The 24,820-nt window shown below is 34.9% G+C and overlaps 1 protein-coding gene across 1 annotated transcript in view; it reads right to left on the bottom strand.

Moving 5' to 3' along the window:
* Positions 1–24,820, bottom strand: part of ASXL3 (ASXL transcriptional regulator 3) — a 174,067-nt gene that overhangs the window by 98,493 nt on the left and 50,754 nt on the right. The window contains exons 4-5 of the mRNA XM_053664127.1: positions 3,906–4,014; positions 2,531–2,639 (exon numbers count right to left, since the gene is read on the bottom strand). Coding sequence (XP_053520102.1) covers positions 2,531–2,639; positions 3,906–4,014 — 218 coding nt within the window. The remainder of the gene's footprint in view (positions 1–2,530; positions 2,640–3,905; positions 4,015–24,820) is intronic.

Here is a 24,820-nt window from a genome sequence, read left to right as displayed (position 1 = left end):
CCTTTCAACAAAAACTGACTCGTTTATCAGTCTCGTTTGCTGGTTCCTATCATCCCTCCAAATTCTTAAAATTCAAGTATTCCTGAGCTTAGTCTTCAGGTCTCTTTCCTATTTACCTTCATTTTCTTGGTGATTGCGTCCATTTTCTTGCCTTTGAATGCCATCTCGAAACTAACCCCTTTCAAATGTGTATCTCGAGTGAGGTTTTTGCCATGAATTTAAGACAGAGAAGTCCAATTATTTAACATATCAACCATGCTGTTGAAAATGAGTCTCTTATTTAATGTGTCCCAAACTAAGCTCCTGATGAACCTCTTGCCCCAAACCGATTCTCTTGCAGCTTTGCCGTCTCCATTAAAGGCAATGTTTTCTGCTATGTGCTCACACTCAAACTCTGGAAGACTCTCTAGCTCTTCTTTATTTCATAATTGCGCTGATTCCAGCAGCTCCTGTTGGATCCACATTTGTACGTATACAGAACCCAGTCACTTACCATCACACCCACTGCTATCTCTCTTATTCAAACTACTGTCGCCTCTTCTCCGGATTATGGCAATAGCTTTCTAACCAGTTTCTAACCTATTTTTCCTTGTTCATGTATATCTTTACATATGTATATACAGACATACATACCTATATATGTATATTGATACTTACATATACATACATATATAGGTAGATATTGATAAAGGAAGATCAATATCTATACACCTTTACTATACATATTATACTTAGTGATCCTAAGTGATATTATTATCTCTTTACCTGAAAAACCTACAATGGTTTCATAGCTCTTTCAAAACAGAAGCCAACACCAAGGCACTATATAATCTGGCCCTGTAAATCTCTTACTCCATATTTTACCATATTCTTCCTTTGCTCACTCTGGCCCCCAACTACACTGGCCTCTTGATGTTTATGGAACATTCCAGGCACTCTCCTGCCTCAAGACCTTTGTCATTGCTGCTTCTTCCACCTAAAACTCTCCCCCCTTAAATGCCTTCTTCCTTAAACCCCTTGGGGTCCTTACTCAAATGTACCCCTCTCTCCTACTCTTATTTCCTCATTTAATTAATTTTTCCCCATATCACTTGTCAGCATTGAATAAGCTATACATTTTACATATTTGCTTGATCATTGTCTGTCTTTTTACCAACATAATATCCACAAAGGGTCTCTTTTTGTTCTGGGTTTTCACTGTTTGACTGCAAAGTCGAGAACAGTACTTGGCACAAAGTCAAAGCTCAATATATGTGTTGAGAGAGAAAGCACACAGGTGCTCACACAAGCAGGCAGTACGACTAGAGGAATGACCCAATAAGATCCCCCTTGATTCTGCTGAACGAATAGAGTTCACCCCGCTTATCAGTCCTTCCAGAACATGGGAAATTGCCGTGGACCTCTGCTTTGTTCTCTAACCACAATGACCTGCCAAAGCTCACAGTACAATTACAACAACGGTGGAGGGTTAAGTTTTCAAAAGGTATAGGATTAAGGACATCAAATTCAATGAAAATTGGTTTTAAAAAAGTCTACAAGGCTACTTTGGCCATTTTACTAAGACAATCTGTGCTGTAGATCAGACAGGCGCTGAAGCAGAAACAGCCTCAGGGCCTCTATTGGAAAGCACACCCGTTAAAGCACAGGAGTGTCCATTTGGGATGCGGAGAGATTCCTGTGGCCATTAATAAAATGGATGGCTTTGGGCTATTAGGGAAATACGATATTTCTGCAAGGATCCTGTAGGTTTGTTTGTTTAAAGATAATTTACTGATTCCTGTGAGTCCAATGACAGAGACTTTAATGACACAACCTTCTTCCCAAATCATGATCTGGCTCCACTTGTGGGACCAGTGAGTAGAGTGTGTGTGTGCGTTGTGGGGGGGGGGGGAAGTACAGCAGCTTTTGTGGAACAAAACTGCCAAAATCGCAATACAGAAATTACATACCCCAACAGAGTCATAATGCAACTATCTAGAGGAAGATAAAAATGAATTAACATGGACAGAATTCAGAGGCAGAAAATGTCCCATTAGAATTCAGGAAGGGCTGCTTACTTTTCAAAAGCATTTCACAAAAATATAATTTATTTGGCCCTTGTTTCACTGGGAGGAATATTCACACTAAGCTTAATTTACTGTGGGCAAGCCTAGGAACAAAGTTATTAGAGAACTATTGTGATCACAGGAAACATCAGCACAGACAGACACAAAACTCTGGCATTCGCAAGCTTCGCCTGAGAATAAAACCACTAGAAACTCCCTGGTAACCCTCTCACCTTCCAAGAGAAATATACTGAGATTATCCAGCAGAATTCATAGAGTTAGAAACAAAATAAAACAAAAAGTAAAAAACTGTATACTTTGCTTAGGGACTAACCTTTTGAATCAAGGTTGTTTGATGATAAATGTAAATAGGTGGTAAAAACTTAGGAGAAAATTGTATCTACAATGATAGGAAACTGAACTATTAAAATTCTGCATAATGTTTAAGAGAATAGGGTTTGTATCTTGAAATCCATCACACTTACCTCCATTCCCTTCTCCACGGGCGCCGGTCTCCGCCATTTCTGTGCCGTCCAGTTCAGACTCACAGCCTAGACCCAGTGTTCCATCAGCTGGGCATGCCGACTCCCCTTTCTGTATTATTTATAAAAGATGATTTATGGAGATTCGCCACCGAAAACACTCAAAATACTTTCAGAATTCTAAAGCATTATCACATTTACTTGTAATTTGAAATTGTAATACTGATTTATTTTTTAACATAAAATCACACCTTAAAAAAAAAAAACAACCCTGAAAAAAAGCACACTGGCACAGCCGAGTTTTTAGATAACCTTTTAAAATCTATGCAACAACTAAGTTTCTTTTTGACATACGATGTTTTCATTTTTAAAAATTTTACATTCTTATTTATGTTAGAAAATGGCTTAACAACTCAGAATTTTAATCACTAAATAGCACATCTAAGTAGCTATAAAAAGCAACTGAAATAATACAAGTCCTTCTGGTTAACCTGTGTTATTTTTTGACACACACAGGGACAACAGTCTGATGTTTAATTGCTGAGAAAGAATCTTTGCTTCTTTGCCAGGCATAACTTTTAGCATTAAAAACAAAATCTTCTCAAAGGAAATTAATGACCTTTAAATGTAATCCATCATTTACTAAAGCAGTGACTTCTTTTTAACTTATAAGCAATAATACACTGATTTTCCTGGTTCCAAGATTCATAACTGTTTGTAGGCCACCAGCTTTTGTCCCCTGGAAACTTGCATCTTACATGGCAGTTCCCATTCTGGCTGAAAATGGGAACTGCACTAAAATAATTAAGACTCGGTTACCTGAAGCTTTTAGTTGTATTTCATGATTCTTCTCATATAACAACTACGCACCGTTAGTAAAATTTCCCTGACATCACTGCTTGTTTTAAAAATCATATAACTGATTTAAGTCAGCAAGTTTTGAGGGAGAACGGAGAAATTTCTTATTTTTATAAAATAGAGAAAGGCATCAGGTGTGAAGCTGTGTATCGACCGATGGTCATTAAATCAGATAGTTTGTGGCAACTGATCATCTTAAACTCTTGGCTGATGACCCTTGGCCCTCGTCCATGTAAATTTTTAAGGATCAAGAATTTTAAGGAAGCCACAACTATTTTCCAATACCATATGTTAGACTGAAACCACAGATATGCTTTCTTTCCTTAAAGAAACATGTCATTGTTTATTCTTAATATGAAATCATTTTTAAAACATCTGAAAACATTTAAGAGACATAGGGGTCATTCATCTACCCTTTACCCCAATCTAATTTTGTTTACCTGCACAAGTCAAAAAAAAAAAAACCAAACTCATGATACATAGAAATGACAGACATAATATGCAGAACAATCCAACTTACTTTGAGAGCATAGAGGCCTGACTTTCCAGGGATTTTGAAGAATGTTCCATCCCCTATTCGAGTGTTAGTGTGAAGCATTGCATTCAGACAGGCTAATGGAGAAGTTCCACTAGAAAATAAAAGTGTGCAAAAAAAAAAATGAAGCAGTCTGAGACACAGTTTCTGTGGCAAAACTGATCTCTCTGTCTCTTAAAAAAAAAACCTCTAGCATGCCTTTTAAAAATATCCTCCCAACCCTGAAAACATCTACATTACAATAACAGGCCAGTCCAGTTTCACCAAAGTTAATCAGATGCATCTGTCTTATAGGCTCCAGGCAAAAAGTCTCCTGAATTGAAATTATGCTTTTATTCATAAAGCAACCAACACTACATTTCAAAGAAACCAAAGCCCAACGTTTATGTGGTGTTATTTTGCAAATAATACCAGGAAGCCTCAGTATTTAAATATTACAGACAACTTGATGGTTGCACTTGAATGATCAAATAAACCAAGTTCAAGGACAGCTCCATCCTATAGGTTGAAAAGCAACAAAAGAATAATAAGAAACCAGGGAAGAACTGATTTGAAATTACAAGCATTTAAGTTACTCATGGGATTGCATTCCTCACAAGGCCAAATAAAAATTTATATCTGTGTTTATATCTCTGATACAGCTTCAACAATAACATCCTTTTCTCAGATTTGTCAAATAAAGAAATGTGTGTTTGGGAATTCTGCCCAGCTAATAATTATGTTCTGTATGAAAGATGCAAGTGACTGAGTTATGAAATCAATAGTTTTTTAAAAGAAATCTAACAGTACTAAACTAGTGATTAAAAATATCAAAGCCCATATGTACAAACATTTTTGAAATGTACTCATACACATGGAAAGATGTTTATGAAATGTGCAACACATATGTATTTCCTGAGTTAGACTTTAGAGGTTTTTTGTGTTTTATTTGCATACTGGTATTTTTGCAAACTAGAATTTAAAAACAGAATTATTACATTCATTTATTTGTGCTTTCATATACATTTTACTTCTTTATATGCTAAAAGATCAATATTTGGTTGAGCCAATATTGATTAGAAGCCCTACTCCACCCTATTTACCTCTTAGGGGTTTGGGATATTTAAACCAAAATAGTCTGGGACAAAAAGACCTTTAAGATAATAAAGTTCTGAATTTTTAATTTCTGTGATAGGAATATAATTTTGCACTACTACATTAAAAGTCTTCTAAAAACCAACATTACCAAATCTCTTACTCAGTATGAAAGCTCACCAGTAAAATGACAAAGCCGAATTTGCTGAGTTGCCACAACACACTTAATAGCAAGTCAGCATATATACACATCATAGTCATAAAGGTTTATAAGTATTATAATAATAAGAGCACTCTATTATTTTAGAAAGCAACTCTCTGTGACAACATGTCAATATGATTTCATTCGGTTTGACAGGAAGCAAGAGCCCTAATATAAATTTGGTCAAAGAACAATGCAGTTATAACACCAAAGTACACATGGTTATAATGCTGTGTGTTTATGTAATATCTTTCCTCATGAAACTTCTACAAGCTTACAGCTTCATTTCATTATTTTTCCTTACAAAAGATTTTTTGCTCACAGTTAAAGTAGGCCAGGCATACTTTATAAAGTAAAATATATTCATCTCCCAGAAATATCTGTCTACGATTAAATTCCACATAAATGATGCTATACATGTTACATGGAATACTGCGAAATATATTTTTTATCAGTATTCTCTTCAGGCAAAAAAGCACAGACAATTTGAAGCTGGGAATTATTATGCCAGATTTGTGGAATTTTAATTTAGTGAAACTGTCAGAAACACAGATTTTTTTTGTAGGGACTTGGCAAGAGGATGTTAACACTACAAGCAAAATAGAATCCAATACATAAAAATGATACAATATAGATTTTAAAAAGTATAACTTAATAAAACTGTCCACCTAACAGCAACCCTCACAACATCCTTCCTGCTCTTTATTCTTAAGGTCTTCTTTATGCAATTCCAAGAACTCAGAGTTACAATTTTAAAGAATAAGACAGCATTAAAAATAGCTTAAAAAAAAGACAAAAACCACTGAACAAATATAATTAACATCACTATAATTTAAGTTTTTCTAAGGTACAGTAAACAAAAGATAATTGAAGATACATTGACTATTAAATAGCAGTTTAATGCTATGCTTGCTACAAACATAAGTGATAAGCACCCAGTTTCATATAAATAATAAACTCTATTGAGCATGAATATATTATTTAATTATACTGTTTTTACACTCAAGATTCACTATAGAAATATTTTAAAATACCTAATTCACAATTACATGATAATAGATCTCCATAAGTCTCAATGACTACTGTAATTTTTTTAAAATCTTACCCAAAACAAACAGAACTTGCTTTATTTCAAAACTATGCAACATTTGCTTTTAGAAGAATTAGGAAATACTTTGCAATCAAATGTAAATTTTATAACTCGAATCACTGGTGATTTGAGTCACTTAGTCACTTAGTCTTAAGCTTGTCACTTGCAATTCTTTACAGAAAAAAATACTAATGATATAACGTTTTATTTAAAAACAATAAAAAATTACCATCAAAAGAGTTAAGTGCTTACTATAAGAAAACTGTTTTGTCCAATGCAGAATATACAGAAAAGAATGATACTGAAAATCTTTTGGAACATTTACTTTACCATTTGCTGTTTGTTATTCTCAACCATTCCGTAAAGTCTAGAAAATTTGGACTACTTTTCCGGAAGAAATGAATGTCTTAATTAACTCCAATTGAATAGGAGTAAAAGTATTATTTATATATTTTATTTTTTTATATCTAGAAAAAATAGAACTAGCAAGGATGTCTTGGACTACTTTAAGAAAGATATATATATATTTAGTAAACATATATATACACACATACATATATCACAATGATTTACTGTGGGCATAAAATTGACAAGGCAAATATGTTTAAAACTTTAATTTTAGATAGCATGCAAACATATGTAACATTTTTTCTTATTAATTTTTTAATTCACAGTTAATAAAAGGGTTAATCACCTCAGTCAAAATTTAAAAGTTAAAAATTTTGTAATAGAGTATGAATATGTATATGTATATATGCAATAATAAAACATCCATAATTTTTTTTCATTTCTAAAATTTCAAAGTTACTTACTTTCTGAAAAGATGAATTGGAAGAATCAAGATATCCCAATTTATGAAAGGAAAACAAAGAAAAAAGAAAAGTTAGTTTTTCAACTTAAAATGCAATTCTGTATCTTACCATTCCAACAATAGGTCAATGGATACAAAACACACCAAACTCAGGTTTGGCTAACCCATTAGTGAGGAAAATCCTGAGGGACTGGGGTAAAAAGTGGCTTCCACTTCTGCCCCTAATACTTCTATAGTATTTTCATTTTGTCCCCAATGCACATGTGTTTTCCTATGCAGAATATGATTAGAAACAAACACGTAGGGCAATATTGGTCCCTAGTTCTTTTCTTTCGGCCACTCACTGTAATTGGGCACTTGCCTATGCACCTGACAGGGCAGGTATACAGCTTATTCTGCTTGTTTTCTCCACAGACTGTAGCCTTATGGGACTCTTCCGGTTTGTTTTCACTGCCCACAACCCTTGAAGCAGAACAGGGGTGGAATCTGCAGGCAGGGGAGCAGGCATAATTTAAACTGTCTAGACATCAAAGAACCCCTGGAGATGCTCTGCAGAGACTGGTGCTGTGTGAAATACAGGAAAATCATTGCTCTATCATATCAAATTGGTGACAGAGCACATAAAATTTTACTAATAGTGCACACTTAATGAATGGAATGAATGGGTTACCTATTTTAATAACGTTAAGAGGCAGTAAGAATACTTGGAGAATGCATTTGGAAGAATAGTTATAGGCCTGACAAAGAAAATACCATGACTGTGACCTTCCTTTTCTTTGTAGAAAAAAATAATCATGCTTTCCAAGATGGCATTTAAGTAATACAAATCTTAAACTACTTTATTAAGTTTCTCAATAAACATTTCAGATAAAAGCTATTTCTTGAAAACATTCTTAAATCTCACTTTTCAAATATGGGAACATTAAAAAAAATGAATCCTGAACAACACAAGTCTAAAAATTCAAAAAATTCAAGAAACTTATTAAGAAGCATTATTAAACAGTTACTGTGCTAAACAGTTACCGTGCTAATATAAATTAATAGATAAAAGTATATGTTCACTCTCCTTTCAAAAAATTAATAATAGCTCCTTTCAAGCATTTTTTGTACTGATAGCTTAGAGAAAATATCTTAATTTTTATTTTAACAGGAAATTATATGGGCCTCTGGGGTGCTGGTAATGTTTTGTCTAGTTCTTGATACAGATGCATTCACTATGTAAAATTAAATTACTTATAATTTGTGCATTTAACTCTATGCTACACTTCACAAAAATATTTTAATGTTATAAAAGGAATAATAATGCACCCTTGGATTTATCTATTCATTTAGTATTTAATGGGCATGTCATTATTAGTGGGGAAAATTAAGCCATTTCTATCCATGAATCTGTGGATGATTCCTAAGTACATACAGGCACAGTGTACATCATTTGATAAATGAATAAGCCAGTAGTCCTAGATGACTAAAAACTACCCTAGAAAGTCAAGGTCAAACCATCACTTACTCTCAATAGATATTACTGCTAGTCTGGAACACCCTAAAATAACTGAAAATAAAAACTTAAAGGCTACAATCTTTTATATACTTTATTTGAATAATCCTAGCACATAAAATGTTACTCCCAAAATGACCTACAGTAACCCTTAAATTTAATTTTGAATAAAAGAATGGCATTCCAAACTTTACATTGCCACTGAAAAGATCACTAATCAAAGATGTTAATGAGCACTGGCACAGAAACAACCAATTAACTCAAGAGATGGAGTATATTTAAAAGGAAGATATTTTGTCCATTTCCATGTTAAGAATATTGACATGGTTTTCGATATTCCGCGTGTCTCTAAGCTACATTTTTATGAGTTGGAATATTGAAGCAGGAAATAATTACCAAGTAACATATGTTATACAATTTAATTCTTAAAATTAGAGCAAAAATTTTGGACTCCAAACCTCAACAATGTATCTCTAGTTGGCTTGAACAATATAAAACAATATTCTTTAATTTAAAAACATTTGAACTTAGACCCTTCATCTACTTTATGGACACTGCCAAGGTACCACTAGCTCCATTATAGTGATTTACACAGCAAATGTTTGGTTAGTAAATATTAATTTAGAATAGTACTGTAAGGACATTAAGAAATAGTCCTAAAAAAGTAAAGACTAAAGAATATAATCTAAATTATAATTTTAAGGACCTCCAACTAAAATATGAGATCTTTAAAATTATAGCCTTTCACATGAGAATAAAATTGAAAATTCAGTAAAGGAAGAGGAAAAAGAATAAAAATAATAAATATCTATTATTATAGTTACCATTTATTCAGTATCTCTTATGTGACTGAGCTTTTACAACTGTTATCAATATTTCTTACAGCCACCATAAAACGTAAGCATGATTCCCAGTTTAGCAGATGTAACAGAGGCTGAGACATTGAGAATCTTACTGCAATCCAGTAGCAAGTGACACAGCTGAAATTCAAGTTCTGCTCTGATTCTGAAGCCAATGCTCTTTGCATTATTCCATGTGCCCTCCCGAAATTGTTGCCTTCTCCACCTAATGAACCTTGGGTACTAAATGTATATATATTTAGCACTTGAAGGAAACACATAAAGAAAAGCCAGATGCTGGCGAAACATAATGTGGCTGACTCCACCTTCTCCCAATGATGCCTATTTACAATGACTCTCCCCACAATAAATTTCAAGTATCATAAAGAAGGAACTAGGCTGCAGAAATGGCATTGTTGGTTATCTTCTTCAGGCAATGCTACCTACACAAACTCAAGAAGAAAGAACCCCGAGAATAATGTAGAGAATTCAGATCTATAATGGGGATGCCTCTTTGTAGAACTGAATCATTAAAAAAACAACACAATCCATTAACTGAGTAATCATTTACTAAGCACATTATATATGTCAAGCTCGTGTTGAAATAAATTTGCACTCTGACAGTGTTTTGCACATAACAGAAACGCAGGCTGAGCGGAACTGAATTCTATGAATACATATGAAATGACAAGGGATTCAGGAGAAAGGAGTCTTGAGGCATGTAGCACAACAAGAGGAAATCATTTGGAATTTAAATGTTACCCTTAGTTTATTCCAAGGAGATGACTTAAATGGGATCATGCACACATTTCTAATATCACTACTGACTCAGTGCAGAGGCGGCCAGCCCATGGCTATCTCTGGCTCCCCAAGGACTTTGTACTGTTTTCTCACCACTGTATTCTTGAAGAGAATATTTTCAACTAGTACAAAATATATATTTACCAAAATAAAATATTGAATTTCACACATTAAAGAAGAGACCTTGTAATTATATTTGGTATGATAAATTACTTTCATATAAAAATGTAAATTTCTATGTTCTACTTGTAGCTACTCATACTCTCCCATCTTGTTAGCAATGGCTAATTCTGCAACATTTCCAAATGCATTCTGTGGAACATTAGTCCCAAGTGATGCTCTAAAAAAATTATCAGATGGGTTTTGGAAAAGCAGCATGCTGCATTCTTCCCTTGCAAACTCACTGATATATTACTAATATATACTAAAGTCTCTGAAAAACCCTACTTAGGTCAAGAAGCATGCTTAACTCAGTCTTTTCTAAGCATTTTTAATTAAAAAAATCATCCCCACCATATTTGAAAACATGTCCTATTATAGTACACCAAGAAATATATTTGGGGAAATGCTATACTATATTTATGATTAGGATTATTAGGAAAAAAGTGCTTAGCAGTTATACTCCCAGGAATGTTTAATTTTATCAGCTAATGCTTAAAAATGTTTAAAAATATATAAAATATCTGTTTCTCTGTGGAAAAATAATGCAGTATGGTGATTATTTTTCTCTATTGTAAATTTATAAAACTGAAAAACCTATCCAGGAACTTTAGCAATAAAAAATGTATAAATGGTATCCACAAAAAATTGAAATTAGTATACATTTGCAGTATGATATTATCAACATAAAGACCACTTCAGTCATCTCTCACATCTCTCAGGATCTGCCTGCCCCCAAGTCTCTGTCCCACTCACTCATTGATGGGTGCCACCCTCCTCATCGCCTTGGAAGGAAACATTTCTCACACTATTCAAATGATTCTGCCTCAACCAAGTTCATCTTTCAATGTACATTCTCGCTTCCTCAAGTCCCAATTCAAAAACTCTCTACGTCACAAGAGGACAGGTGTGCAGCCCCCTAACCCTACGCTACCTTCAGCATCTCCCTGCTCCAGCTCAGCCTACCCACTGGTGCCAGAGCAATGTTCCTATGAACAAACAAATGACAACAAAAACAAGAGCAAAATCAAAACACACAAAAAAAATACTGCTCAGACTCTTCAGGCCATGCCATACACTGAATTTTTATTAATTAATTTTTATTTATTTCATCAGTGGTTTTCACTGTCTACCAGACAAAGGAAGCACAAACTTCTTAGCTGACATTAGGGTCCTGTCCGGCACACTTGGCACCTAGCGCATCTTTATCTTCCCCAACTTCCAGATGACTCTCCCATCCTGGGACTATTCTCCCACAGTCTGATCCAGTTCAGCAAACCTGGTGCCTCTATGGCTTCTCATCCCACTGTTTTGGTTCACATGCAACCTTCTACAAGGAGATGAATCCCACTCTTTGTTCTATTTACCACTCAGAATAAAAACGTTAACTACCACCTGTATTGTATGATGACACCTTTTATAATATTCCTACACTACAACCTCAACACTGCATATCTCTCATGGCTTCTTTTCATCAAAATTGTTCACACTTCTAACTTTCCTGCCCCTGCTACTTCCAAGTTTAGAAACTCCATAGGGGATGGCCACACAGTGATTTATCTTTGTATTATCTGACAAGCAATCTCAGTGTATTCAAAGGTGTTTGTTGAGGTGAATTTAAACACTGCTATAAAAATTGTTACAATCAAGGATTTGTAGACATAAAGTACCTGCAATGAATATCTCTATATTCTATTCAAACTCATGACTACAAGCATATGTAAATATGCTACATACCAATCACCCTACATACCACACTGGCTTTTAAACCATCTTGTATTTGCATGCCCAGCACCACTTTCTCTTAGGGACTTTCCCTTCCTTAGTAATGTGATTCCAGTTTAGCCATCAATGAATGGTCCTGAGTTTCCCACCAGGGTGGCAAGATTAAACTACCTGGTCAAACAGTGGGAGTTCTAGTATCTTTTGGGGAACTGATGTAGAAATAAAGACAATAGAGCATGTAGCAACATAAGCTGAAAAGGCATAAAACCAGAAATGAGCTGGTGCCTACCTCTGCCTCCATGAGGACAGACACTGCTGAGAATGAAGCTATGGAACTCAGAGCAACATGTGGAAAGAAAAGAGAGGGAGAATGATATTACTTGAACTCTGCATTATGTGGTTACATTGGAGATCAACCTATTGGATATTCAAGTTCATTAAACCAGTAAGTCCCCTGCTGCTTTTAGTTTTGACCCTTGACTAAATGATTTATGCAAGCTGATTGCATTTTTCTAGGCCTCGATTTTATCACCTGTAAAGTGAGTTTAAAACAGGTATGCTTCAAAGCTCTCCTAACCCCTTTCTGGCTGAGCATGTAAGGGCCAGTAATGAGGCTTTGACTGGGCTTACGGCTCATTCCCGCCACACTGCCTGCCCTCATGCTTCTCTCGTGTTCAGCACCCTGTGTTCTCCTCCCTTGCCTTCTGGTAGCCTCTGCAGCATTCCAACCCTTCCTGTGCTGTCTAGCACTGCAGTGCTCAACGGCAGGCAGCTCCTCAGGGCTCCAGCTTCATGAGGATTTTGTGTGTTCCCCTCAGAGGGCTCTGCCAGACTTGGACGCTTAGAAAACATCCAGGGGCTGTTGATAAGCTAACATTTCACAATTTACAGAGTAGAACAAAATTTGAAGCTTGGCAATACCAAATATTGGTTGAGGATGTCTAGAAATAGAGCTCTGAAATGCTCTATGGAGAATATAAATTGACACAACCAATTTGGAAAGACATCTGGCAATATCTAGTGAAAAAATGTGCATGCTCTACAGATCAGCAATGCCACTTTTGGTGTAGACTTTAGAAAAACTAATATTCACTGGGACACTATTTGTCATAGGAAAAAAAAAGCTGTCAATAAACTAAATGTTCACCCGTAGCTATAAAATATTTTTTGCCCAAATATTCATAGTAAAGCTACAAAATTCTGAACTATAAGTATACAGTAAATCTACGACACTGACTGCCTCTGAGAAAAGAAGGCAGTCAAAGGAACTTCAGCTTTTTCTGTTACATTTTACATAAAAGAAATTCAAAGCAACTATATGGTGACATGTCCACAGCTATGAATTCCAGCTGGTGGTTTTTGGTCTATGCGATTTGACTGTATTTTGAAAATTTTCAAAGATAAAATAAAATTGTTGATGACTTTCTTTTATCCACAACTTGGCTTCTCTCTAATGCATCAGATCCTTCCCTTGTTTCAAGTTATGTTAATGTTTAAACATTTTTATGCAAGCAAATAAATAACCACATGAAAATTATATACAGAGTGTAAATGTACATCATTATACAGAGTTTAAAAGTCCCTATTAACTTCCCCTCACTGTACGCACTGCTTCAGAAGTAATGACTATTAAATATTTATCATGTTCTCTTCCAGAGCTTTTTCTATTTACATTTATATACATGCATATATCCAAGTCTATGGTTTGGTATTTTAAATTTATTTTCAACACAAATGATGGCATTTAGTGCATACTGGTAGGTACATGCTTTTTTAAATTAATAGTATGAGTGGAAAATTTCCCCATAGAATATTTTTGCCCTTAATTTTCTATAGAATACTGAATGCTCTTAATATTCATTCAATGTTCTTAATATCCTATAGGGTAAATATGTTATACCATGATTTTAAAATATTCCCTTTTATTTAACACTTAGTTTGTATCTAAGTTTACCCATGAAAATTGTACTACAATGAAGAATCTGATAGTCTCCTTATGTATGTGATACAGACTGAATATTTGTTACTCTCGAAATTCATATGTTGAAACTTAATCTCCAATGTGATGACATTTTAAGGTGAAAGGGGGGAGCCTTTGGAAGGTGATTAAGTCGTGAGGATGGTGTGCACCGGTATGGGCCTGGGGCCCTTATAAAAAGAAGCCTGGACAGCTCTCTCCCCACTTCCTATGTAAGTACTCAACACGAACTTGAACATCTATAAACCAGAAAACGGGCCCTCACCGACCTCCAAATCTGTGAAGGCACCACGATCTTGGGCTTCATAGCCTCTGGAGCTGTGAGAAATGAATTTCTGCTGTTTATAAGCTACTCAGTCTATTCTATTATATTCCTACTATAGCAGCCAGAACAAACTAAGACAATATGTACTATTATTTCTCTAAGATAGTATTCAAAAAGTAGAATTTTTAGATTATAGGATGCTTTCAAAATTCTGATAGTTATTTCCAAATTAGTTTCCTTACACGTAACTATTTTCCTCACTCGAGTCAATGGAGGACACTATCAATCTTTAAATACTTGCTAATCTAATCAAAATGGAGGTGACTAGGTCATTCCAGGGAGAGGGAACAGCAGGAAGAAGGCAATGATGGATGGAATTAAAATGTGATGTACAGAAACATGATTACTTGGTATTTCCAGAGCAGTGAGTGGGGAGAGAGAGTAAGGTTAGGATCACATTCCAGAAGGAAGGTGTGTACCATACTATGTGCATGACTTTGATACTACAGTTCAGATTTCCTGGCAAGAAGCTTAGTATTCCTGCAGAAGACAGTGGAAAGCCCTAGAAGGCTTGAAGAAGGGAAATGCCTTTGTCCCTTTATAGGATGAGGATAGACCTAGAATGAGACATGCCTAGAAGAAGACAAGTCAATTAGTATCCTGCAATATTGGACTGCAGGGAAGATGGCAAGAACCTCACCAGAGCAAGAGCGGCAGGGCAGAGATGTAGAAAAAGAGGCAAGAAATATATGAAAAGAAATATGGGCAGGGGGAAATTAGAAGGACATAGAAACTGGCCAGATGTGTAAGATAAGGGAGAAGAAATTTAGGATTTCTCCAGGGACTGGGGTGAACAGTGCTTTAATTAAGATATGTAATTGGAGAAGAGGTAGGTTTGGGGAAAAATATGGTGAATTTAGCTCTGCACTTACTAATTTAAAGCTAGCACTGACAATTCAGATACATGCTTGAATCACAGAGTTAAGGTTGGGGTCAGAGAGAAACACTGGGGAACCATGAGCGTGTCCACAGTATTTAGAAAAAAGAAAGTTGATAGGCACCAATGGAGTTTAAAATAAGATGATGAAAATGAATGACTTGAACTCATTATATTCCAAAAGTCAGAAAACTGCATGGGAAAATGTTTCTGAGATAAAAAGTAAAAAAGAATCCTATGAAGAATTTCATTATAATAATGAGGTGTGACTCTTACTTCAGGATATGATTACTTTAGAAGTCAGAATAAATCTCTGTATTCACAGGTAGTAATAACCTACAAGTAGAAAATTACCTAGATCTAGCCAGCAGGAACCCTTCTTTTAAATATAGTTTTTCTTTTAAAAAGCACTATGTAAGAACATTATAAAATATCTGTCAATTGGAGAAAAGATGAGAAAAACCACTTAAAATCCCAACTCCTTAAAGCAACCCTGAAATTCTATAAAATAGAAATTTTATAAAATTTTTTTGGTCTACTTTTCTGGTATATTTCTATTTTAAAGTTATCATTTATCTAACTGTTGAATCGCAATATTTTATTCTATATTATACCCTTTCCATACTAGTGTAAAACCATCATAGATATGTCAAATGGTTAAACATATTCTATCAACTTATTTCAAGTGAGCAATTTTCAATTTGGCTACATATTAAAACTTTTGGGGGAATTTTTTAAAAGCAAGTTTTGAGGCAACTCCAAATTATTAAAAAAAACAACTCTGGGTGGGATAATCAGTACTAGCATTTTCTCATATCTTTCCAAATGCTTCAAATATGCAGCCAAGCTTGAGAATCACTGATATCACCAGTGAACATTTAAATTATATTTTTTGTTTATAACAAAAATAGCACTGATATGAATATTATGGTGTACATAATACTTCTTATTATACTCAAGAGCAGTTTAATATAGGCTTGCAAAGTGGTATTATTAATTCAAAAGATGTAAGTTATGTAATGACTTTTTTACAAATAATGCGCACTGGCATTTCAAATGAGTTGTTTAGGTTTACATTCTTGCCAGTAGTATACAAGCAAGAAGCATCATTTGGAGTCAAGGTGAAGTGCATGGACTGATTAATTTACTAGGTAAACTAAGAAGCAACCTCCGATCACCACTTTCCCCTGTATTTCTATGATTATACTAGTAAGATCAAATGTGTATTCACATACTTGCTTATTCCCTAGTTCTGTGGGCTAGAGTTCTCCTGTTCCTGTCCTCTGACCACAATGCTCTAAGCTCATTATTTTGCTTATTGTTTTAATAATATTTTTATAGTATACTTTTATAATATTAACTGAAACATTTTCTCCAGTGTCACTTAATGTTTTTTGTTTCATATGCAGACACACAAAATTTTATGTAGTCAATTAAGTCCATCTTTCCTTTGTAGTTTATTTTACAGCTTGTAACTCTCGAAAGTCATTTCCCTGTCAAAGGTAAATTACAGTGTTAAATTTTAATTTTTTCTGATTTCTTTACACTGGTATGACTTTTCATATTTAAATTTGCAATTATGTCTGTATCTTCCTTAATCTAAACACAACTAACAATATTATATGTTCGATACACATGTATCATTTTTAATGGCTTTCTCTGGTTCACAAAGAAGAGCAGAGCTCCTTTGTCCCATACTTAATTTTTGACTCATTCCCCCACATTTTCTCTGCAAAAGACTCTGGTACTACTCACTGGAAATTCCTTGATCAGCAGAATGTCAAAAGAATTCAGCTCAGAGTTTTGCTGGCTATGGGAAAATTTTTACCTTTAAATGTTTGATAAAGGAAAGGTCTAAAATTAACTCCACCGACTAAAACTGTTCAGATTGGCATTCATACCACAGGACAACTGTCAATTTATTTTAGCTTTCTTCTCCCCTCCCTTCTCCCTTCTCCTCTGTCTTTGTCCACTTACGTTCTCAAGGCAGTGTGTTCAGCAGTAGTTGCCTGCTTTGATTAGAGAGTGTTACCATATAAAGACATTTAATGAACATAACCTTTTCACCATAAAACACAAGTTTTGTGAAATTCAAATATCAGAGTTACTTGGGATGGCATGAAATACATTCACAAAATTTAAATCGAATTATAAAGCAGAAACAAACTTTACAAAAGGCCTAATTTCTAGGTAAGATCTCTTATAGAAACAATAAGCTTTGAGAAAGGAAAAATAAATACAAATACCAGTGAATTTAAGCACCCTTCCTTTCTCCAAACTTAGTATCTGACACTTAAATATATACCTAAGAATCTGGCAGCAGGCCTAAAAGAAATTTAATACAGATAGCTCTCGTCTCCATTTCATCCCTTGGGAAACAGGATTCGTGAGAGACGTAAGTTGGGAGCCGAAACTACAGAAACGCTTATGTTTGCTACAAGCCATGTTAATACTCTTCCATACAGAATAAAACAGTAAAGTAAAGGTAAGAATGGCTAGGATCAATGTGAATACAAAAAGAGAATAAATAATATGGTTTCAGGCTAATGGTTTTGGAAAACTATAAAATTATACACACATACATATTAATAGACTCCAAAAGTAATGCCACTAATACATTATATATGTATATATAACCTCTGTTTTACAGAAATAAACATCTTCCTTAGAAAAAATGCGCATTTTGATGACCCATGGGAGAAATGTATCTTTAAACAAAACAAGATTTCCTGTACATTATTTTACAGTAATACCAATGTTCCAACCAGGCACAGAGAGGCCCTCTTGGCAGCAACTCCGACAAGAAAATAGGAGAACAACATGTAAATGTAATCGGGGTGGAAAGGAGAAGAATTTGAGAGCCAAGGCAATAATTCAAGAATTTTTTTTAAAAACTGGTGCCCTATTTAATCAACTAACTAAATGGTAACTGATTAAACAGTTGCGAAAGTTCCAGAAAACTATCTATGTTTATATAACAATAAGAGAAATGCTTTTCTGCCTTCCTTCACTTTTAATGTTTAAAAAGCAAAACTTGGAAGATCATGGCTGCTGGCCATTGGGCACGCATCTTATTTAAGGAAGCACAATTCTGATCCACTCATTTGACCTGAAATAATATTCTTGAGATTTTACAGTCACTTAAAGCTTTCAGGAAATGGTTCCTCAATGCACCTGCCACCTAATTCCATGAAATCAATATTTCGCTTAAGCTAAGTCAGGAAATCTTAAGTGATGAACTCAGTTTATGACTATTGCTTCATGAGCTGCTAGTAGATAAAACCTAGCAGTGAAGATGAATATCATCACAGTTAAACAACTTGACTTCTTTTGGGAAGGATGTTGACTAAGGTACTATTAGCATAGTTAATAAAAGCATGTCATATTATGATAACAATAACAACTTTAATATGCGATATATATTTTTCTATTGCCCCATGTCAGTGTATAGCAATGAGACGACATTCTCTGCCTGTGCCTGAAATGAACCTATTGTGATGAAGGCATACAGCTGCCCATCAATATAAAAATGAAAACTGATAATATTGATCCGAGCTGTACCCCAAGGTAGAAGAGAACAAGTATTTACTGGAATCCAGGTATGTTACCATTTAAGCAGAACACAAAAAATTCACCACATTTGCAGTCACAAGCACCATGTCACATATGAAAAGCAGCAGTAAGCTGAGGTTCCTCATAGAATAGTTTTATAGACATAGAAAATTTTTTGTAAAAGCTTTCATAAACAGTAAACCCCTGGTATTGGTCTCCAAATGTTGTCTCTCCTCCAATAATTACAAGCTACCTGATTGACTTCCATACACTGATCCTTAGAGTTTCCTAGGATTTAAATGTGGGGTACCATTACTTCATTTTCAAAACAGAGAATGAACAGAGATAAAATCTGAAATTCTAAACATGTTCAACCCCTTAAATGCTAAATCTTTCCTCCTGCCTGGCGTGGCTCAGTGGATTGAGCACCAGCCTTTGAACCAAAGGGTCACTGGTTTGATTCCCAGTTACGGCACATGCCTGGGTTGTGCGCTGTGTTCCCAGAGGGGGCGTGTGAGAGGCAACCACACATTGATGTTTCTCTCCCTATCTCCCTCCCTTCCCTTGTCTATAAAAATACAAATAAAGAAAAATCTTTAAAAAAAACTGTAAATCTTTGATGGTCCTAAAATTGTTCCTTTTGTCACTTGGCTTGTTAAATTGAATTTTAAGAAAGATCTGGAAATTTTCAAAACAAACACATTATAGTATAGTACATTCCTATATCTCTCATTTCCTCCTTGGTTTGTTCATGCCTTCTAACAGGCATTCATTCTCTTCTTTTTTTTTCTTGTTGGGACACCCACTTCAAGTCCTACATTTTCCTGTGGCCTACCATTTGACTATGATGGAAAGACTGAGCTTTGGAATCGGCCAGACCCTGGCTCAAATATCAGATTTTCCACTTATAACTGCATGATATTAACAAGATACCTAACTTCTCGCAGCATCAATGTCCTCATCTGTAGAATGAAGAAATAGCACCCACTTCTCAATGTCATTGTGTGGATTAAATTAACTAAAAAAATAGAAACTGCTTGGCTTAGTGCCTAACACTGATCAGTTACTGCATAAACATTAGTTTCCTGCCCTTTTGCCAAAATGACATTCAACAGACAGTTCTAATGATATTTACAGACACACATATCAATGTTTCTTCATTTTAGTTATTTACCTGTATTCTACTCCTAGACCTAATTAATAAACTTTCTTCATGTTCAATCAATAATCATCAAGGTTTTCATTGCCCTAAAGAAAATAACTAAAATAATATTACATAAGTGAAAACCAAAAGAGGCATCAAATTTCTAGAGGACATGTTTAAAATTGAAGAAACTCTAGAACATTCTCTGTAAAAACTTAAAATGCCTGAGCAGTCTGATAGAAGGCAAGGCAGAAAACTCTTAATTGTACAACCCAATTTGATTCTTAGTAAAACAGGATTAGAATGATGAAGGACTCTGTGAAGATAAAGCAAAACATTCCCTGGGAAAAGTCACTCATCACCCTCAAGAATATATATTATTGTAGTCAGGCTACTTTGCTTAAAAGAGCCCCAAGCAAAAGGGTGAACAAGCAGACTACGACTTTGGCAAGAAAGATCATGGAGACACAGCTGCTGTTCACAGGGAAACAAGCTTGAATATATACCAGGAAAGAAAATATAACATTTCTATCTAACACTGTAGTAGGATTTTCATGTATAGATAAATTTGTAGTCAGAATATGGCCACAGTTTACAGAGACTGTAATGCAGACAGAGGAATTAGCAAGCACACCAAGGCCTCCCAAATTTTCCCTTTCCAACAAATCACACTTTCTCAGTTTCAATTCTAGTCTGCCCTGTCACACTGATGAAACGGAAATAACATATGTGAGTGACGTCAATCGGGGATTCACCTTCTACACAGTCATTCGAATCACTCTGCCTGGCTTTCAGGTGTCCAGTTGTCTTCTCAAACCCACTAAACATGAACAAGGGAATGAGTGACAACTATGGGGTTCCACACAGGGAGACCCTCAGTGTCCATTTTCACCCAATGTCACTAGCTGGTACCTACCCGGAAGGAATGAATGGAACCACTCCACTGCAATCCCAGCCACTCCTGCTAGTTCAAGCATTCGGTTCAGCATCACATCATGACCAACACGAAAGCAGCTGAGGCTCTAATATAATCATCATGGAAAGTTGTCCCAAATCCTTCATTCGAGGAAGATCCTTCATACACACCAACGCTGTCTCCAAGCCATGCCGGGGTCTGAAACCAGACTGGAAAATATTATATATGTGTATATATAGTAAAACTCCCACAAACCACTCTTCCACTATATCATATTTGTTTACAGCTGCTTAACCCATCCTATGTATATATATATTTATATATATATATTGCCTTCTCAAGGAGAAAATATGAACATTCAAGGAAAGATCCTTTCCATAGCAGAAGGTAAACTGAAAGCAAATGAAGACCTGGTGCTGCCTGGTAAGGTAGTTGAGGCGGTCCCAAATGGAACATACTTTGTCCTGAAGGGAAAAGAGAAAACACAATATTGGTTTCCACGGCCAATCTTCTACACTTGGTAAACAGGCTCAAACTATTCCAATACTATTTAAAAAGAAAAAGAAAAATTTTGGCTGTATGGGAAGGCAATGCCAGATGAGCCCTTGAAGCTCTGCTGGATTACCGAACGTGCCTTTTTCCTCCGGAATTCCACTGTGTGACACCACTTTCAAAGTGCTAACCACCATCGCCTGGACTGCATTATCAGACTCTCTACTGCTCGCCGCGCTCCACACTGACAGCACTTGCTAATCATGCCGACAGGGCCAGCACCTTGGAATGAGTAACAACTTCAAATGGTTGGAAGAATAATAATAGTAATAACAATAGTAATAATAGCAATGGAGTCCCCAGAACTATTATATGTTAAACAGCAGAAACAAATAAGCTTAAATATATCGATTTTTCTTCTCCCTTAATGAATAGACTTTTTAGAAACAAAGTGATAGACATTATATAAAGTTCTCAAAGTTTAACCAGAAAATTCACTATTTTGCTCTAATCGAGACCTTTATTACAAAATTAAGGACTACATGTTTCCTTTTTCTTTCTCCTTTCTCCTAAACTAATAAAACACTGAAAACTAAAATTTTCAATCCCAGTACAAAATGTTACTAAGTTTCTATATTCCCCAGAATGTTTCTAAAACAAAATTAAATGGGTTATATCATTGCAGCATTATTTTCTACGTATATATCCCAAATTTTTATTTGCAACCAGTAAATGGCTATTTATAAAACTGCTCATCATATATAATTCCACTTAAAATTAACATAATTCCATCTTCTAATCTCCATTTCACTTGCTCTACTGGCCAGAATCATTCAATTCTTGTCAGTTACATTCCGTTTGTACTAAAATGAAAAGGCTTGTTAATGTTCATTTGGTGCACTGCCTCCTATACCCACTCAGAATACACTTTGGTTCCCAAGTCAATTATTCCACTGGTGTCCAATGTCCAAAAGCCTTTTAGACAGGTCTGGACATTTGACTTAAATAGAATACTCGTTATGTGTTTTTTGGATGTTTTCCACTAACTTCATTGCATCTCATAAAAAAGTGATACCTCCCTCACAAGAAAAATGCAACGAATGAATGGATCACTGAGGCAAAGACCTCAGAAAATATTATACTTAAAGGAATAGATCATTTAGTTGTTTACAGTCCACTTGGTGCTCAGCCATACACAATGCATTTCCTTCTTAAGTTTTAAACTCCTCATTTGACATATTGACCCTCTATGGCATAACCCTGAGGGTCTGACCAACTATAGTAATGTAAGCATCTCTTTAAACCATTCCTTATACAGCTGTCAGCTAAAGATGTCAATAAATAATGTATATTCCAATCAAATAAACATTTACTGAGATGTCTGCCATAATCTAGGAACTACACAGAATATACAAATATGAGTATGTGACTAGCTATCTTGGAATTCAGAGCTTAGTTAGAAGACATATAAACAAAAAGAACTTAGACAGAAATACATTAAAAAACCTTCCTTGAATATGAAAAAGGAACCAGATTTACACCCAGGAATTGTGGGGAAAGGTTCCCAGAGGAGATGACAATCTGCCTCTGAAATGATAAAGACATGTTAAGGGGGCAGTGACGGTAACAACCATCACTAAGAATTAGCATATGTGTAATTTATAAGATTCTTGGAAATCAGATCACTACTCAAAAGTGAAATATTTGCTGTCCTATATTTAGTTTAACAGACAGCAAAGCTGCTTCAGTATAATGGAAAACTAATACATTGTAAACAATGAATATTATACAAGGCAAAAATATCACACAAATTATACATTATTTATGTGATAGAGGCACACAAATAATAACATATATTTTCCAGGTAATTAATTGTTACCTACATATTTAAATGTAGCCCTCCTAAGAGACAGCAAAGTGGTTTTGTTCAGTACAGTCTATTCTCTGAAATTGCAGTTTGTGTATGTGAAGCTTCACAGTCTAATTTCAAAAAAAATTAGGATGATTGTACAAATTCATAGGGCTCTGAGACACATCATTTCCCCCCAGAACATACCAGTTAGATAATTATCAGGAGGTATTGTCAGGAAACTAGAAGTTAATACATATAAGTCTGGAGGATGAGAAAGGAGAGGAAATACTACATCAGTATTGCACATTCTAATGGCTAAATTGGCCCACGTATGAGAGCTATCTAGAGAAATAAACCTTTTGAGTTACAATTAAGATCCCTCCAAAAGCCTCTCATTTAATAAGAAATAACTTATTCACTGGTATATTGCAAATAAGAAAATACCTGACAATAGAGTCTCAACATTATTAATTGACAGATACCATGTTAAAAATAACTCGAACTCTGATTCATCAGGTAACCATGGTTTTAAATCATGTCACTGAATCTAAGCCAAGAACACAGACTAGAATTCCTTTTCCAACTTCAAAAAATTTTACATAAAATTAAGTATTAAACAATATTATATACTTCTTACTGAAACGTGAATCTTTTGGAACCATTGTACCAAAATACTACCGTGAAATTTCTTAGAGTACAAATTTGACTTGAGAACCCATTCAGTTTGGATTAATTTCCCTAGATTCCTAATAATATAGTAAACAGTGAAATCTCATAAATCAAATACCTTTGATTTACAGCATATTTTTCAAATTATTTTATCTTCCTAGTACCCTTATGATGCAGAGTAAAAGTTATAATATCCCCCATTTTACTGGAAAGGCAAAAAAGAAAAAAAGACTGAGTGACTTATCCAGGATAATACATTATGTTACAGAGTAGAGCTAGAATTCAAATTTCCACTCACTCAATCAGAAAATGCCATGAACCTATTATATGAAGGGTACCATGGAGAAGACAAGGATCAATAAGACATAATCTCTACAATTAAGGAAATTGCATTCCTATTATAACAGAAGAAAATTGTAGTTTATTAGGTACTACAATAAAGGAACACATATATTGGGTTATAATGGAATAGCAAGGGTAAAACAATGAGTTAAAGATGGAGTTAAAAAGTTCTTCACTGAGGTGGTGTTATATGGCATTTGAATTGGGCTTTCAAGGTATGGAGTGGAAAACAAGAAATGGTGAAGGTCATTACAGGCTGAGCAGAGTGAGAAAGACTTAATATATGGAATATTTGCATAAAATCAAATATGCAGATACTTTTTTCTAAGCATCAAAAATGATAATACATATTTAACCTAAATCAAGCTCAAACACGTGATTTAATTAAAAATAAATACAGCAGAGGCTTTAAGTTGTACCTCAATAACTACCTTTCCCCACAGTTAAGACTCCCACATATTATCTGAGAATATGGCTCCTGCAATGGACTATCTTCTCCAGCTTTCCATTCAGTTAAGTACAACAATGTGTCTGGCCAACGGGGCATGAGGAAGACA

This window comes from Artibeus jamaicensis, unplaced genomic scaffold, assembly GCF_021234435.1.
Source record: "Artibeus jamaicensis isolate MK-2021 breed Jamaican fruit bat unplaced genomic scaffold, CSHL_Jam_final contig_354, whole genome shotgun sequence".
Taxonomy (NCBI): Eukaryota; Metazoa; Chordata; class Mammalia; order Chiroptera; family Phyllostomidae; genus Artibeus; species Artibeus jamaicensis.
The sequence above is the reverse complement of the archived record's forward strand: the minus strand, read 5'-3'. Positions and strand labels throughout refer to the sequence as shown.